The 18611-nt window shown below is 40.1% G+C and overlaps 3 protein-coding genes across 3 annotated transcripts; 1 reads left to right on the top strand and 2 right to left on the bottom strand.

Annotated features, from left to right (window-relative positions):
• Positions 1–1335: 1335 nt before the first annotated feature.
• On the bottom strand, positions 1336–2188 carry LOC135672388 (classical arabinogalactan protein 4-like). Its single transcript, XM_065180861.1, has one exon. The coding sequence runs from the start codon at positions 2171–2173 to the stop codon at positions 1418–1420; it is 756 nt and encodes a 251-aa protein (XP_065036933.1). The 5' UTR covers positions 2174–2188; the 3' UTR covers positions 1336–1417.
• A 1362-nt stretch (positions 2189–3550) lies between these two features.
• Positions 3551–8099, top strand: LOC103981035 (rhamnogalacturonan I rhamnosyltransferase 1). The gene is made up of 8 exons (XM_009397610.3): positions 3551–4460; positions 5300–5367; positions 5489–5577; positions 5708–5873; positions 5967–6256; positions 6330–6534; positions 6618–6775; positions 7412–8099. The coding sequence occupies exons 1-8, from the start codon at positions 4130–4132 to the stop codon at positions 7653–7655; spliced, it is 1551 nt and encodes a 516-aa protein (XP_009395885.2). The 5' UTR covers positions 3551–4129; the 3' UTR covers positions 7656–8099.
• A 2084-nt stretch (positions 8100–10183) lies between these two features.
• On the bottom strand, positions 10184–12338 carry LOC103981034 (serine/threonine-protein phosphatase PP1 isozyme 2). The gene is made up of 3 exons (XM_009397609.3): positions 12007–12338; positions 11068–11627; positions 10184–10532 (listed from the first exon to the last, which is right to left on the bottom strand). Exons 1-3 carry the CDS (start codon positions 12185–12187, stop codon positions 10359–10361), a joined length of 915 nt encoding a protein of 304 aa, XP_009395884.1. The 5' UTR covers positions 12188–12338; the 3' UTR covers positions 10184–10358.
• Between the last annotated feature and the right edge of the window lie 6273 nt (positions 12339–18611).

The following is an 18611-nucleotide window of genomic DNA, read 5'->3' as shown; positions in this document are numbered from 1 at the left end:
AAGACCCTCAACCTTGGGTGTTGCGTACAGCATCATCTTCCATTTCTTTTCTTGATTGTGGCATAAGAGGATGGAAGGCAATTGAGGAGCAACATTCCGAAGTGCCACTTGAGAAGGATGAAGGGCATGGAGGGCGCATGGTTGACGACGTGCTTGAGACTATGATGCTTACTTCCTCGACTTCCTTATGCCAATTTCGAAGGAGATCATGTAAACATAGAGTGACCATTTCATCGCTCAACAACAATAGTCATCCGCAATACCCAATGACATTGTCGTCTATCACCATCAACTGAAATATTGAAAAAAAAAATCCATTATTTTCGTACTTTCATTAATAAAATTGATAGGATTAGGATAACTAGATGTTTCACTTTTATAATTTTAGATATTTCAATATAATTTTTTAAGTCTACGATAAGAATAATATATAATTAACCCATTTAATCACATGGGATTAGATTGGATGGCTCAACCATAATGATGTTAGTTTTGTCTAAATTAAAAGATCAATTATCTCACTAAATCGATTTGTGATTTACTAAGTATTCAACATCGAAAGGGATCAAAGTTAAAAATTGCTACTACTCATAGATAGGATTTTAGACATTATGAAACCAACCATCAGACTAAATTTCATGTATATTATACTATTGATTATGAGTTACACTTGGACTAAGTCAACTATCACTTATAGTTTGACAACGGATGAGAATTTATAATTGTTAAACCATGATTATCTATTGCATTGATGACTTAGTCCAATGGGTTAACAAAAATATCTCCAAAATATTTTTGCTAACCCATTGGCCGAGCGATACGGAGGAGAATTCGAATCGAGTTTATCCCAAGCTAATTTGGTATCTAATAAGTTGTATTTATTCTAAAAGGAAATAAAAATAATCGTAGTTAAATCCGATGTATGCATGCACTGTGGTGATGTCATGAAACGAGGTTTGGATCGGATCCAAAATGAGGATCTCTGCCCAATATTTTTAGATCAGATCCGAAATGGGCATCTAATTTATACGTGGCATCGCTATAGATGCGATAAACATGAATGATCCGATGACATCCCCTATACGCTCCTTTTTATGCTTGGGTGCATCAATCGATGCTAAACCGATAAGAACGCGCCATGTGGACGTTGTGATTATCATCACTAGTTTTAGTGAGTAATTATATATTAAAATTAATTTATATATGTTACATAAATATATTGTATTTTTAGTTTATATTAGTCATGCTTAAAAATTGATAACATTTGTTTACTATATATATATATATGATTTATGATAATTTAAAATTTATTTATTAAAATGCGAGAGATATATATATATGTAAAAAAATGCCCCATTCATTTATTAAAAGACGGAGAATTGCTCCCAAATTAATTTGGACAAATCCAATTGAAACTTTAGAAAGCCAAGACGGCCACCAGAACGGCGGAGAGTGCGCCGAAGGCGGTGCCGGCTGCCAAAGAAGCTCCCGCGCTGCTAGTCGTCGCCGTCGGGCTCAGATCATCCTCCGGGGAAGCGGCAACGGACGGCTCTGGGGGGCTTCCGGGGATGGGGCCATCAGTCGGGATGTCATCTTCGTCATCCAAGGTATTGGGGCCCGGCGCCGCGGCGGGTGAGGACGATGGCGAGGTGGTGGTCGTTGGTGCCGCAGCAGCGGGGCCCTGGGCCGTCGCGGGACCCGGAGCATTCGCGGGCGCCGCGGTTGCGGGAGCGGGAGCGTTGGCGGGGCCGGAGACCGCGGAGGTAGCCGGGGAGCTGGCGGGGGTGGGAGCCGTGGTGGGGGATTTCGCTGGAGAATGGATCGGCGCCGTTTGCTCAGTCTTGGCGTTGGGTCCGGGTGCCGGGGCGTCGGCAGCGGCTGCGAAGCCGGCCGCGGCCACGAAGAGGACGACGAGAGCGGTGGCGCGATACATTTTCCAGCGAAATCGAAGCTGTAGGATCGGAGATAGGTGAATGGGGCAGTGTGGTGGAAGAAAACGGGGAAGGAGGCCTTGCTTTATAGGGAAGGAAGAGGGATGGGTCCGCAACCCGGGGGGAGGAAGAGGGCCGAGGTCGCCGGCGGAGCCGCAACGTGTCGGGCGAGGCCAGTGGCGTCGCGGTTCAAACGGAGCAGAGTGTCGACCTGGGGCCAGCGGAGGCAACGGCGCCCGCATTAACCGCCGGGGTGCGATCCAGCGGGGCTAGATGGGGCCCAACAGGGCCCATCTTGCTTCTCGATTCGGGACGTGGGTAGGTGTGGAGGGACGAACCGCAATGGGTCGGCACATACCTACAAAAAGATCGATGGGGCTTGAATTGGGTACTCCGAATGGATCACATTCGACTCCAAAGTAAGTGTGGCATGGCTTTACATGGGAAGCTTTTAATTTATTTATTTTTTTAATTTTTTATTTCACAAAAAATATAAATTGTTATTATTGGGAATTTCTTGCACTTTGATAGGAAAATCCATAGTTCATCTCCTGAGAATTTTGTCTCAAAATCAGCACCTATGAAAAATAATATTTTATTTAATCATTGTTCCAAGTTAATTCTAAACACACATTTGATATTTATTTAATTATGTTTTAACATGATTAAATATTTTAGCTTTTAATTAATCACTATATCTGTCTCAATTACTCAGTGAATGTTTAATTTCATCACCTTTACGGTTGTTTTATTTTATTTTATTTTTCCCCTTATAAGAGCCCTACCTATGAAGCCCTCACCACTTGAGATTTGGGGGTGAAAACAACACTAATTCTTTTCTAATTCAATTTATATGAATTTTAATTTGCTATTTGCTGTTCTTTATTCTGAGAAATAAGAAAAATCCCCATAATATATTATTATGAAAATCCGTTTCTAATCACATTAAGTTTTGTTCAATGCATCCACCATGGTCTGAATACATGGAATTTTTTTTATTGCCACTAATCTGTCATGAAAGACATTATTTGTAGTGTATCAAATCTCAACTGAAAAATTAAATTAGAATAACAACAAAAGGAACTAATTATTATCAAAAACAATGAAAAAGGATGTTAATTTTTGACACACAATACTCCTTTTTTTCCCTAAATTTCTTATATACTCTTATTGTTATGAAGCAAATCAACTTTAAAGCGACAGTAAAATTGAAAAATATCATTTACATTTTAGTAAAATATTTGAATCTTAAAGGTTGATAAGATTTGAGACATAAATCTCCCAAAGAAATGAAATGAATGCTAGCCGTCTTGTCCACGTACGGTGTGATGCTTCCACGTGGCACTTTTTTTTGACGTCGATTTACAGCGACAGCAGACCGAGGGTTAAAAAGCCAAACCTAGATTACCCATCGGATCTACCCTCGTTTTACCCTTCTGACTTCTGTACTTGGATGGCACGAAGTGTTTGTGGGACCCAGGTGTAATGTGTGGTGGGTAACGTTGCAGTCAGTCGAGAAGGGTATTATTAATCGTGATCTAACCGCGGTGAAAGGTGATACGGAGCGGTGAGTTCGGACACAACACGCCGACCGTAGCATAAGAACGGTTCGCCACCGACGCCCCCTTCCGAAGGCGACAACATTCCCTGTCTCGGATCGCAATGCAGGGGGATCGGAGACGCCGGAGCTAGCGCTCTCCCCCCCCCCGCCTCTTGCGATCTTCGGACGCATAGCGCCGGTTCAGCAGTCGAAATCGCCATCTGAGCCCCTCCAGATCCAGCGTGTGGGTCAAAAACAATCCTCTTGGCCTTTCTTTGGCAACTTCCCACGGGGCGCGTGGCCTTTTGTGGAAGGTGACCGTGTTTTCGGTTTTGATTGATACTCGCTACCTGAGCAGACGGTGAATTTTGGTAGCTTAAAGCGGCGAAAGATCGGAATTTTGGATTCTTTTTTCTGGGTGGTTTCGAGATTGGAAAGACAGTTGGGTCTAAATTTTGAGTTTTAGATGGCAAGCATGGTTTTCTTCGACGGTATATGAAGTGCGTCGGGGGTCCTGAATTGCTGCGTCGAGCTGCATTGAGTGGAAAGGCAGACTCGTCTTGGTTCTCTTGATTTTGGTTGTGAAGAAAGGAAAAAAAAGTGTATTCTGTTTGTCGATAATTAGAATGGGAGAGGAGTTGTTCTAGAGTTATTGTTTATGGGGGGCGGTGCATTTTGGATTCAGAGGATGTGCCGGCTCGAGAGGACGATGGGATCTGAGTGCGGTGGAGAGAGGCATCGCAAGCACAAGATCGGTGGTGAGGCGAAGGCGGAGAAGCTAAAGAATAGATCAAAGTTGAAGCTATGGATGATTCGGACGACGAGCACAGTGCTTCTCTGGACGTGCGTCCTCCAGCTCACGGCGCTGGGGGAGACATGGGGGCCGCGTGTCTTGAAAGGTTGGCCGTCTTGCTTGATCCCTTCAGATTCATCGTTCCTGGCCAATGAAACCGCTCCCGTAGTCAAGAAGATCGTTCTTCCCCCAAAAAGTGAGTTCTTTGTGTTCATCATCCAATATACAAAGAAAATTTCTACATTTGTTACTGTTTAATATTATGTTTTTGCTTGCTATATAAATGAAATCCCATAAGTGCTTACAAAATCTTTTAATTTCTCTTGATCGATTTGTGTTTACATATTACCGAGAAATTTATGTTTACATATTGTCTTATATTTTCTTTTTTCTTTTGAACAATTTATGCTTCCATTGCTTGGTGTCATGGACTAGTTAGTGAAATCTATTTTCTTTGAATTTGTTCTTCGTTGTTAATCTAATTTGTTGTTCAGCTAATTGATGTTATTTTCTTTGAACAATTAGTCTGTTCTTGCTAATTGTCTTTAATTGTACCTAATGCTTAATGACTAATCGTCGGTACAGTATATGTCGATGTACTAACACGTGGTATGGTGAGATGTATTAAAAGATTGGTAGGTACTGTCCATACCAATCCCTTATTGGACTGGTACATACCACCCGGACCGAGTGGTACACCTTGGTACGGTGAATCTTGGTTCTTTCAATTGACTGCTATATGTATTCAAGTCATTTTTGGTGGTACTCTTCCTTTGGAACCATATTCTTGATGACAATTTTTGTCATTTCTACCAGTTGCAGAATTTTCCATGTCAATGTTGTGTCAGTTCTCATTTTATGTTGCTAAAATAAACTGACTGTTCTTGCTATTGCATCTAGGTTAATTTAATATGTGCACTATAGATCCAATACAGCTATGTAGCTTCCTTACCTTTTTTCAGTGGCTAATACATGATGAAGCTTGTTTATGGATCTATGTTTCTCATATGGAGTTTTTGATGAATTTATCTCTAGGAATCTATAGAAATAATGGGTATATCATGGTTTCATGCAATGGTGGGCTTAACCAAATGCGAGCAGCGGTAAGGATTCAATCTTACTGTTAGGGGTTGAGTTCAAATTTGTTGGGCTCTTTTATCACTTGTAGTCTGCTATTGCTTTATCTTTGCAACATTACTCATGGCACAATTTTTTTTTCTTCAGATTTGTGACATGGTTGCTATTGCAAGATATTTGAATGTGACACTCATAGTACCGGAGTTGGATAAAACATCATTTTGGGCTGATCCTAGGTGTGTCTGCACTTCTAATTCATGTCTCACACGGCTGGTCTTTCGTAACTTGATGAGCTACAGACTTGATTTTTTTTATAAATTTCCATAGTACTTTCTAGAACTAAAGCCGTGTTCCTTAATATAACAGTGAGTTCCAAGACATATTTGATGTCGATCATTTTATCACTTCATTGAGAGCTGAGGTGCGAATACTGAAAGTGTTACCACCTAGACTGAAAAGGAGGGTTGAGCTGGGCATGGTCTACTCTATGCCACCTGTTAGCTGGTCAGATCTGTCTTATTACCAGAATCAGGTTGGTAAGCCTTTGGAAGCATTATACTAGCAGAGGTATACAATGGCAATAATATTACACTTGTGCTGATAAATATGTTTGTCTGGTAACCAGATTCTTCCCTTAATAAAGAAGCACAAGATTGTGCATTTCAACAGGACAGATGCACGGCTTGCCAATAATGGTCTGCCTTTGGAGATCCAGAAGCTGCGCTGCCGAGTAAATTATTCTGCTTTGAGATTCACTTCTCAGATCGAAGAGTTGGGTAGGCTGGCAGTCAGAATACTGCGACAGACTGGCCCTTTTCTGGTTCTCCATCTAAGATACGAAATGGATATGTTGGCTTTCTCCGGATGTACTCATGGCTGCACCAATGAAGAAGCAGAAGAGCTGACAAGAATGAGGTATAAAGTCATAGTGGTGGGTTTTGTTTAGTTCTATTTGTGACTTCTGAGTAGCTAATCCGTTTGGACACAGGTATGCATATCCATGGTGGAAAGAGAAGGTTATCAATTCTGACCTGAAAAGGAAAGATGGCCTCTGCCCCCTAACACCAGAAGAGACTGCTTTGATATTAAGGGCACTGGATATTGATGGCAGTATTCAGGTGTATATTGCTGCAGGAGAAATATATGGTGGAAAAAGGAGAATGGCAGTCCTTTCTGATGCTTATCCAAATGTGGTGAGTGGCTACAGCAGTTTATTAGTAGTTGTTTTATCTTTCCTTACTTATTTTGCCTAATTTATGTTCTAAACATTGAACAGGTAAGGAAGGAAAAATTACTGGGACCCTCCCATCTTAGATATTTCCAGAATCACTCATCTCAAATGGCAGCACTAGATTACATTGTTTCTCTGGAGAGTGATATCTTTGTGCCTACATATGATGGTAACATGGCTAGGGTTGTTGAGGGCCATCGCAGGTACCACTCTTTGCATCTCTTCACTGACATCAATTAGTCAATCATGATTTTTATGTTGCTGTTTCACTTTTAGGTTGACTAATTAGTTGACCAATTTTAATTCGTCCAGTTTATTTAGTTGATATGCACATGATAAACCGTTTTCTTAGGACCATGGAACTTCTATTGTATTGATGCACCACAAATTCCTCATCATGCTGGCAACAAAAGTCATTTGCAAATGTCAACATGCTAAGGCACTTGTTGCCAAAAAAAGGAAAATAATTGAGATTATTATGCTGGGTTTTATGGAAGTTAATGTCAAAAATGAAAAGCTAGATCAGAAGAAATAAAAATCAGTGCTACCATTAATTGTTACCGTATGATTTGATTCTTTGTGGAGAATGTTGTGGTAAAGATCTTGTATATCTGATCTCAACTAGTTGGATATGCTGAGATCCAAAGCATGTTATTTTGCTTTTCTTTCTTCAAAATGGTGAAATAGTGGATTTGATCCAACCTTTGCCATTTAGGAAAGGTCTTAGCACAAGGCTAGGAAAAGTTCTTTCCCTTTCTTTCTCCTTTTGCTATTGTTCTCTCTTGGTTAAACTGAAGCTTTGACTCAGAGGATACATCTGTTCCCTGTATAACTTGCAGATACATGGGTTTCAAGAAGACCATCACATTAGATCGAAAGCTCCTGGTTGATCTGATTGATCAGTATAGTAATGGAACATTAGGATGGGATGACTTCTCTTCCTTGGTTAAGGCAGCTCATGCTGATCATATGGGAAGGCCCACCAGGAGACTGGTCATACCCGACAGACCAAAAGAAGAGGATTATTTCTATACCAATCCCCAAGAGTGCCTCCAACAGCCTGATGAGCCATGGGCTTTGTGAGTTTGTTATCATTGTATGAATCTCTCTGCGTCGCCATTATTTGGGAAACACCACTACTCTTGTCTTTCATCAAGGTGGTCCTTGTTGGACCACAATTAGAAAGATGAAGGTTTTGCTTCAAAAAAGTTTTGGTGCATTACAAAGATAGCACGCTGGAGTTTATACATGCAGCTGGTCAACATACATAAGATATCTTCAATTCTTCAAAATAATACTGATTCTTGTACAGAAAGATGAGTTGGGAGAGGGAAGGACAAGAACATGTTTCCTAGTAATTTCCAGCTGCATGGACAGCACAGGAGAGAGAGAGAGAATAGATAAAAATGGTCATCTATCTAGGTTCAGAATATTCTGCAATTTTGTTCCATTTCTCTCTCTAGTGGTATGTATCACTAAATACAAGAACTTTATTGAAGCAGATGGTGTTATATGGTTATGGTGATCTTTAAGTTTGTCATTGTAATAATGGTTTTCTTGTTCACTCTTGCATACAAGGTGCCATGATGTATTCATTTAGATTCATGAATGTTCATGTGAGCACTGCAGCTTTGCATTAGGTAATTTTCTTCCCTGGATTTGCAAATGCATGTAGATAGATAAATGGTGAAGAGACAAAAGGGTGGTCTAATTCATGTTTTGAACATAAATCTTTGGATTGCACATCAATTAGAAACATCTTTGAAAGATTTTGAAAGAAGTCTAATGCATTCCAAGTGATGGTAATGCCTGAGTTAGCACACTGTTAAGAGCCTGTTTGGCACCAAGCAGTTCAGATTTGACAAAGCTCATGAACAAAATGCTATGCTATATGAACTTCCAAAAAGTTCACAAAGCAACAAATATGCAGGAAAAAAATATGAGTAATCGATTGAATCATTTCAATATAAGTTCAAAAAGTTTTGGATTACCAATGGATCGATTATTTTCTAAACATTATATAAAAATATAGAAAATATCAAATATAAAAAATATAAATTCCATAGAAACTATGATTTTAAGAGAAAAAGACATTTAAGGCCTTTCTTTTGTGTCAACATTCTAAAATAACAATACCTTCACCAAGAATTGTCGATTTATAATGAAGAGAAAAACAAAAAGCTGCTTTTGGATCATATTATTCTTTTAGTTTGCTACTAATAGGTCGGTTTGGTTTGATACGATTCTTTCCACAACCGGTAAAGTGTTCGATTCTTAGTTTTTTTTTCCGTTGGATTTTGATATATTTACCATAATAAAATTATAAAAATGGATGAGTGTTGATAGAGAATATTCTGACGACCAATCTCATCTCATCAGTTGATTGTCACGGGAGCGCTAACATATAAAATGAAGGCTTAGTCATCTCTCATAGGATAGTGACATGGAGGCAATTACGACTTGTCGATCCATGGATGAAATTGGTTGTCGATCCATAGGATATTTACGACTTGTCGATTCATAGGATATTTACGACTTGTCGATCCATAGGATAGTCTCCTCAATCAACCTGAGTATATAAAACATCGGGGGGAACATGTTATGATCACTACAAGTCTATCGTCCTCGTGGATGAAATGCTAGAAGAGAGGCATTACAACCATTACAAGTCTGTCGCCCTCATAAATGAAATGTCAGAGGGAAGACCTTATGGTCATTATAAGTGATTCCCTCGACCAGACAAGTATAAAATCTGACCCCTAGTACCAGTTCATAGGAGGATCTCTCGAAAACTAATCTTTTTACACCATAAATTGTTTAAAGTTAACTTGAGCGTCAAAGGGGTCAGGTCGAGAAACAACTCCCGACATTAACCTTTGTGCAAGGACTCATCAACAAGCTGGGATCCACCTTGACCCAGTTTCGCACCCACCTCGGACGCTTGGGCTCTATCCAAAAGACCACCTCATTGCCACCTCACATATCTTAGGGCTCGATCAATCACCTCATAAAACTACCATGCAGGTTTTTCGAATGCCCTTGTGACTTCAGGTCCTAATTGAACTAGGTTGACCCACGATCAACAGTACGATCCCACAACAAGTATATATACCACTTTTTTATTTTGGCTGTTATGCCATAGCAGAGTTGGAAGTATATAAAATGTGAAACAAAGAAGCATCTAATCAATCATAATGAATGTTACGTTACCAAGATGCTATATTTTTATTTATTCTTTTTTACCTCAGGATATTCTGTAAGCTGTGAATTAATCAGCAGAATGACTTATAAATTTATGGCACTACATACATTTTCACTTCAATAAAAAGTAAGACACCTTCAAGTATATGTGTAAGCATACATCCTAAAAAAAAAGTGTAGGCATACCTGAAGTGCATAATCTTGGCCATTATCTTTCATTTATAGCCCATGGTTTGTGTTGGAGATGAAAGAAGTATCATAAAGATCAAATATCCAAGTCCTGCTTGATCTCAAGTATAATTTCTGTGCCAACAATCTTGATGCTTGCATCAGCTGTTTATATAAGCTGTGACATCTAACAAAGCCAGATGGATACTGGAATTACATGTAAAAGATGTTGCCAGGGAAGATGACAGAAAAATTGAATCTACTTTGGCATTTTTATGTACACAGACTGAGTATATATTTGAACTCATCAATAATTTGCTACAAGGGAAGGCAAAATAATCTTTTCAGATACAAACTGTAAGGAAACGCATTGTTGTTTCTCTTGCACAAAACTCAAGCTCTTTGTTGTGCAGCCCTTCACTCTCCCCCTACCTTTCCTCTGTAAGGCTTGAGGATTTGGAATGAGCAGAGCAAGCTTGCATCCACATTCATCAGTGCACCAGCGTTGTTGAACTCCCCACAGTAGTTTGGAGCTGAGAAGATGGTCACCAGCTGCCTGTCTGCAAAGAATTCATAGCCATCCTCCACAACCTGCACCATCAGTCCATGTTTTATGCCATGATTCTTACTGGAAGTCCAGTAAACTAGTCATCATTAGGGTTCTAAACACTATCCGAATCGATCTATATACCAAATGATATTTATCGGTCTGATTATGAACCGACAATCGGATCAGTTCATTTCAAATGGTTTGATCCGAGAATCGATCTATATACCGAATGATATTTATTGATCTGATTATGAACCAACAATCGGACCAGTTCATTTCAAATGGTCTGATCCGAGATTCAGGCACTTTTCTAGGGTTAAACCGTGTCGGCCTAATTCTCGTGCCATCCACTTATCCAATCCTCTGACTCCTCCTCCTCCTCCACCTCTACTTTTTCGGTACTATGATACATACAAATGTACTGTATACCTACGAGATGGTATAAACCTGACTATCAATACCGGTATAGATCTCGATCTCAGATTTCGTCATCTTCATTCTTGATCTATGTCTTTCACCTCAATTGTGGCAAGTTCTTTACAAGGGATAATAGTATTAAGAGTAACAGGCACTTACTTGATGAGCTCGGCAGATGAGATCGAGGTCATGCTTCCTCAAGAACTCTGCCACCCTATCCGCACCGAAAGTATAGGAAACGCCTCGGTCGTTCTCCCCCCAGCCCCTGATCTCCCGGTCGGGATCAGACCACAGGAGGTCGCACAACAGTCCCTGATCCGGCACGTCGACCGGCCGCTCGATCTCCCTTATCTGATCCATGCTCTGCAGCTCGGGCGAGAGGCCGCCGTGCATGCAGAAGATCTTGTCATCGATGATGGCGGCCACCGGCAGGCAGTTGAAGCAGTCGGTGAAGAGCTTCCACAGCCGGACGCTGAACCGGCGCTTGCACTCGTCGTAGAAGCCGTAGATGCGGTTGATGGAGGCACATTCGTGATTGCCTCGGAGGAGGAAGAAGTTGTCGGCGTACTTGATCTTGTATGCCAACAAGAGGCAGATGGTCTCGATGCTCTGCTTCCCTCGGTCGACGTAGTCGCCGAGGAAGAGGTAGTTGGAGCTCGGCGGGAAGCCGCCATACTCGAATAACCGGAGGAGGTCAGAGAACTGGCCATGCACGTCACCTGATCGACATGATAACACGGAGAAAAGAAATCATCTTTTAAAGCCATAAGATTGCAGAGATTGTTCTACGTGAATCTATATACAACAAGAGAGAAAATTCTTGCTATCCGAACCCAATTGAACCCATGGTGCCAGAATTTGGCGGTATGATCTGAAAGATCAATCAATCAAACCTAATTCAGTACCCATATCTATCCCAAAACTCTCCTTTTTCCCGCAATCTGTTCCCTAGGAAGACAAATTTTGCAGACATTTCTATATTGATCGGGAGACATTAAAGGAACAACGAATGTATTGAGCCTGTAAACGATCATATCATGTCTCATCTATCGGCATGGAATCATAGGGCGGACGGAAAGACATGAGCATGTCTCTCACCGCAGATGTTGATCGGCGCCTCCAGTTCGAGAAGGACGGGCTGGCGGAGGAAGATCTCCTTCGCGGCGACGCAGAGGTTGCGGATCTCCAGCTCACTGAGCTGAATCTTCTTGCCGCCGGCCTTGTGCTTCTTGCCTTCCAGCAGCCTCTCGATCAGATCATCCAGGGCGCTGCCTTCCATGATCGTACTCGTTGGATTCTCCACAATGCCAAACGATATGGAGAAGGATCGAGACGGAGGACTGTTTTTCGATTTGTTGGAAGTCAACAGGGGGAGGTTGAGGGGGGAGAGAGAGAGGAGGAGGAGGAGGAGGAGGCGATTGAGGAGAGAGAAAGAGGGGGTGGGGGGTGGGAAGCGGAGGTTGAGGGGATCAAGTGGCCTGTAATGGAGAAGGGGGCGTCTTGTGCGGGCCTGCCACATCGGACGTGGCGGGAGGACCTAACCGGGCCCACGTGCTGCACCACATTGCCGACAGGCCAAATGGATAAGGTCAACCCGACGGTGGTGGGACCCGCGATGGTGGCCTTCACTTTCGAAGGTGACGTATGTTGAGCTTGATTTCCCGGATTCGCATCTTCACCGTTATAGAACTCGAGCGTTATATAAAGAATAAAAATGACGAATTTAATGGCCAAATTTTTTTATTTTTCACTCTTTCCATTGGAGTCTTAGCGCCTCCGATGGTCATCGTATCTGCCTTGCAAGCTTATAGCCTCCATCTTTTATCAATCACCCTTGTTTACCTTTACCCTCACCCTCGATCATGCGCTTCTATCTATCCACCTACATCCTTGTATATTACGATGACTAAGACGAGCGGGTTCTCAAAAGGGTGAACGATAGTGGCCTCGACTTGTGTGAACCCATCGAGAGAGGAAGGTAGGGTGTTAGGGTTGGTCTCAAATGCAAACGAGAGTACGATGATAGTGACGGACGTGGGTGAAACGATAATAATGGACGAGGAGCAGACGCGATGGGGTAAGCGTATAACAGATGATGGGCAAAAGCAACAATTGATGAGGCAAAGACGATGATCTATTATGGATAAAATTATAAATAGGGTATTCGATATAATGCTTATATATGTTTATATCTTTTGATTTTATTCATGTTTTGCACAGTATGTAAAAGGGTTTACAGTATGTTTGACAGTCCCATTTTGATTGGCTTTTGTGGTTGTTTCAAGCTTGTAAACATAAGTTATGTGCAATCATCATGTAGAGGCAAAATTGCCTAGAAACAATCCATCCGGGAAGCCATCTTGGGGTAGGCAACCAAAATTATTAGAGACTTTCTCCAAGTCTAGATAAAAGTTTGCTCTTTTTGAACAAAACTTCTAACATTTCAAAATAGCAATGAGAAGGCAAATCATAGTAGCTAACTCAATGTAAGAAGTGCAAACATTTTGGGTGCTTTAGAAGTATGAGCAAAGAGCAAACAAAGGCTAGAAACCAGCTCAATGCGTTGAGTATAATTCTCAATGAGGCAAGCGAAGTTGAATAATATTTTCCTTCTTAACTATTAAGTGAATGAGCAAAGTCGAGTATCCTAGTTATCTTATTTATCTAATAGAGAAGCTCTATACATATTTAAGGACCCTTTGAAGAAAGTGAAAGGCAACAGTTATCAACTATTCACCAATGATTATTGATTCCACCGAGAGTAGATTATTCTCTTTAATTTCCAATAAAATGTTAAGCAACAATAGAAGTGATGTGAATCTATTTGGAGGTGACAACTAAATAGAAGAGGAATCGATAGACAAATTTTATCGAGGAAAGACCCCAAAAACTTCCAAGTCTATGAGATAATACTCATTAAAACTCCAACAGGCATCCACCCAATTCAAACGGTGTAAGATATTTGAGAGACTGATACACAATAGAAAATATCTTTTTCTTTATTTGAAGGATCTATATGAACCAATAAAGATCAATACAACTCGATCGACCCCACACTAAAGTTAGAGTCATTAGCGAGTTGAATTAGAGTGGCGGATCAAAATTCGACTAATCAATAACAGCAATGAAGAGCAGTTGGGAACCAAGAGACACATTGCAACTAGAACAGAAGATTGAAGATTCAACAAAGATGAGGAGATGTAGTGTTTGTAAAGATGACAAGGATGTTGAAGGAGTAAGTGGGAGAAAATATTACGGACAAAATTATAAATAGGGTGTTCTATGTAATACTTATATATATATATATATATATATATATATATATATATATATATATATATATATATATCTTTTGATTTTATTCATGATTTACACAATATATAGAGAACTTGCAATAAGCTTGATAACCTATTTTGATTAGCTTTTGTGGTTGTTTTAGACTTGTAAATGTAAGTTATATGCACTCATCACATAGAGGTAAAACTGTCCAAAAATAGGCCATCAGACAACTAATTAAGAGTTTTCAAGCTCCATAAAATAGTGTGGAGTGTCAGTCAACATAACACATAGGAGCTACCTGAGTGGCATATGATTGGATGGACATTTTAGGGTAATGTTTAGAGTTGGTTCATTGTCTTATTTCGTAGTAGTAACATGTGGGCATTTATGGAGACTTTTGATCACAGCGGATCACCTTGGTCTATTTGTCACATGAACGTTCAAAGCTTACGAAGTCTATGTTTATAATTTGCATTGTCTATCAAACGTTTACTAAAATATATGTTATTGGATCTTGAGTTAAATGCTTTTTTTAACCAGTATTTTCTTTTGTAGATCATTTGGGACCGTAAAAGGTTTCAGAAAGATTGATCATTTTACAGATGAATACGTAAGGATACCACACAACTTAAACAAAACTAAGTGATCGATGAGATGGAAACGGAGATAATATCATCTTTTAGAAAATAATGTGGTCTAGAAAGAATAAAAAAAACTTGGGGCTTTAATAAGAAATTTAATATTTTTCTTTTTATAGTTATATATATATATATAATAAAATTTAACATTGCAAAAGATGGAGTCCGAAACTATCAGGTTTGAGGTTCATTTGTATAATTTAATGTATATATGTACCCACATAAATAAATCGATGGAGATCGTACGAACCGTGAGACAGAACTCCACCGCTTCTGCTTAGATTATAGCGACGGGGACCAACACAAAGGTCCCGTCTATAAATCAATGACTGCCCGTCGCAATGCTCCATTGACTGGTGCGTAGTGGAGTCCCTTTCCTGTAAGGCCTTCATAATGGCACCTTGCAGGTCTGTTCGTCTTTCGTCTTCGTGATGAACTACCGCCCGAGTTGTCGTTCGATGCTTCCAAAGAGAAAATAAGAAAAGCTCCACATGAGGAGGTTGAAGTGTCGTAGCTTTCGATTTCTTTTGGTAGGTGCGAGGTTCAGCAGCCCCATCTCGGTGTACTTCAAAGAACTTCTATGGCCTACCTGATCACAAGATTCCACAAATTTCTATGGATTAAACACCCACTTTTCTCATAGTTCCAACACCCATTTGTTCTATGGATGCCTATTAATTAATTCATCTCAAGGAATAAGAACCCTTTTTAGGACCTGTAAAACTAAATAGCAAGATGCAAGAATTGGGGGCTTTCTTAAATGTAATCGAGCAGCTAAAATGGAGCTCTAAGTTGCATGTAATCAAGAAAACAAACTAGAAATCTAATTCAGTTTGACAATCGTACACAAATCTGATGTCAACATGACACATCCGTGAATTGACCTGTGGAAATAGCCACCATCCCATTGTTCTTAACAGTTATAGTCCTACGGTAAAAAGGAAATGGCAAGCACTTGCTAGTATCAGACGCCATCATCTGTGAAATCTTGCATGTAGTCCCATGCAGTGTTTATGGTTAGATGGTTTGCAATGCATGGGTTGGGGGTTTGGATGATACTAAATTTCTGCATGCATGTCATTCCCATGTCACAGTAAAAGGTACGAGAATTGTATACAGAATTGTAAAAGTATACAGAATTGTAATACAACATTATTAAACATGGACACACACAACCACGCTCTTCAAGATAATTAGAACAGGTTAATCATCACGTTGTATTAATTTTTGGACCACGTTAAGAAGGATAACATGGCTATGTTGCATTTATGTCTGATAGTTCCACATTGATCCTCCTCATGTGTCAGCACTAAAAGATGGACTCAACCAACTTGTCCAATGAGCCGAGAATTGGCATACTCCAGCATCCACAGAAGGTGCTCGAAGAGCGCCATCTCCGAATCCAACGTGCCGGCGATGGCTCCTCTGTGCCCACTAGACTTCTTGACGAGAATGCAAAACTGCAGATGCTCAGTGTGCTTGGGGCTCATGAGCCATCCGGGATGGAACCCAGTTGGGTCTGTCCCTATGGGATGACGCTGATCGCCAAGCATGCTCATCCTGATAGCTCCTTGAGACTTGCTGCCACCTGTTGAGTGGGTGGTGCCCGTGATCCGGCTCAAGGAATGCCACCTCTTTATCATACACTTAGGCTTGTTCAAGGCTCTTCATGCTTCACCATCAGGTGATTCTACCCAACACATGGAGAGACAGAGAGAGATTAAAGCACACTGAATGATTTCATAAACATAGTGAGGGATTCTCTAACAGAAGCTTTGGGCTTATTTTTCACCTGGTCTGACCAATCTATTTCATTGTAAAAGGCATCCACTCATTTTTCACTGCAGCTGCAACACAAATTAGTTGGACAACTCAAAGAGAAAATGGTGAGAAGTTGGAGGTAGGCAGGTGAAACCTTGACCAAGCCTTTAATTCTATCTTCAATATTGCATGATAAACAAGGTTCTCTATTTTTACAAAGGTACAAACAAACCATAGGGAATAAGCTAGCACTTCGATAAGTATAAATAGTATATGTCTATAGTTATATTTATATTGCTCCTATAGAGAAGCAAGAAAGACTTGTGAAAGAGATGGGGGTGTGCATGGAAATTAGAAAGTTTCTTTACTTTATTCCGAAAAATTAACCTATACAAGATTATCTATGTGTGCATTTAATATTATGGAATGTACGAGAAACACTGGAATGTTAGTGTACATGAACAAGATCTCATCATATCAAAATTGTGATGGAAGTGTATTGTTCAGTGTTTTTTAAACAAATAATCTAGTCAGTGCTTTAAATAAATATGCATGACATTGATATCCATATATTTATAGTCTCAAATGTTGATGGTTGTTTCTCATCATAATATGAAATAAATATAACTATTTAGTTCAGGTTAAATACTTCATGTGCTCCATTAACTATTATATCATGCCCAGTATCCTTGGACTAGATCAACAAATTGAAGAGTAGAATGGGCATGATTCCTTAAAATCTTCAGATTAGGCAAATGGTAAAGCAATAACAAGACATAATGAATGCAGAATAAAGTGTCCATAAATATTATGATAAAAAGTGCCAATATCATCAAGCCATGAGAACGAATTATGAGGAAACTCTAGAGAGCATGAACCCCAGTAACCTCCTAATCATCAGACTTCGATCTAGCCTATAGTATGAGAAGTCTAATAGGAGAGTCAGGTTCACCATTTGCAAACTGATATTGAACTGAGACCAAGAAACCACAGATAAAATTTCCAGGATTCTGAGACTCGTCCTCAGGTGCAGTCTAGGCTATTGCTCAAAGAAAGCCACCACTTCCACTGCTTTGTGGCAGAGATCCTTTGCACCAACAGGCAGCATAGCATATCCTATGTGATCATGACTCAAAATACAAAAACAATCTCTCCTTTCTGACAAGCCATGTGGAACCCTCGCTTTGCCCACCAACAATCCACAGAAATTATAATCCTGCTTCCAAGTTCAACATGATATGTTGTTTTCACTAGACCAAATATAGATCCTATTGGATTAATTCACAGGATACCGAAGGGATCAATCCAGCAGCTAAAACATAAAATTCTTTGACTTGGCGTCTCACCAACTGTTCCACATCTAATGGACAAACATTGGAGAAGTTGCCGTATCCACTTTCTGTGATGCAGCAACATCTCCGATCACAAGTTGAACTAGGCTACAGTCTATTATTTTTCATGCATGCATATACTTGGAAGTAGTCCATCAAGGATATGGCAATATGACCATTCTTTAGAAAAGATCTTTGCAACAAACTACATTATGGATCGGTAAACATCGTTACAGCCACAACTTTTAAAGCTTTAATGTATTAAGAACAACTTCGGTAAAATTTACCTGACTTGAACAGCATTAGAAGCCCACACTTCGTTTGATTAATGGAGGACAGCATGTGCTTCCACAAAGTGATCATTGACTTTGTCATGGCTGCTTTATTCTCATTCTTCAGCCTGTAATAATTGTGGCTTAACGGCACACTCACTTGGTTGTAATAACATATAAATTGATCTGTCTGAGTTTTTGCTAGCTGTTAGTAGAGAAGCTAACTAGATGTCTGAAAATGCATGTTTAGAACTTTAGATTAGATTACTTGATGATTACTTGTATCCTCACTAGGTGAAAAACAATGAGAAAATTCATTAAGGTACCCCTTCATTGCCATCTAGTCTTTGAGAACCTACCAGTTGTACCCTAGATTGACGAGTCACGACTAAATCAACCTCAAAGAACATCTTATCAACTCT

The sequence above is a fragment of the Musa acuminata genome, chromosome BXJ1-4 (assembly GCF_036884655.1).
Source record: "Musa acuminata AAA Group cultivar baxijiao chromosome BXJ1-4, Cavendish_Baxijiao_AAA, whole genome shotgun sequence".
NCBI lineage: Eukaryota > Viridiplantae > Streptophyta > Magnoliopsida > Zingiberales > Musaceae > Musa > Musa acuminata.
The sequence above is the reverse complement of the archived record's forward strand: the minus strand, read 5'-3'. Positions and strand labels throughout refer to the sequence as shown.

Excerpts from the sequence above, each read along its gene's own strand:
- LOC103981035 (XM_009397610.3), top strand. The coding sequence starts at position 4,130 with ATGGGGGGCGGTGCATTTTGGATTCAGAGGATGTGCCGGCTCGAGAGG. Across the intron at positions 4,461-5,299 it reads GATCGTTCTTCCCCCAAAAA|GAATCTATAGAAATAATGGG; the intron begins GTGAGTTCTTTG and ends ATTTATCTCTAG. Across the intron at positions 5,874-5,966 it reads TGTCTTATTACCAGAATCAG|ATTCTTCCCTTAATAAAGAA; the intron begins GTTGGTAAGCCT and ends TCTGGTAACCAG.
- LOC135672388 (XM_065180861.1), bottom strand. The coding sequence starts at position 2,173 with ATGCGGGCGCCGTTGCCTCCGCTGGCCCCAGGTCGACACTCTGCTCCG.
- LOC103981034 (XM_009397609.3), bottom strand. The coding sequence starts at position 12,187 with ATGGAAGGCAGCGCCCTGGATGATCTGATCGAGAGGCTGCTGGAAGGC. Across the intron at positions 11,628-12,006 it reads GGCGCCGATCAACATCTGCG|GTGACGTGCATGGCCAGTTC; the intron begins GTGAGAGACATG and ends CATGTCGATCAG. Across the intron at positions 10,533-11,067 it reads TCATCTGCCGAGCTCATCAA|GTTGTGGAGGATGGCTATGA; the intron begins GTAAGTGCCTGT and ends CTGATGGTGCAG.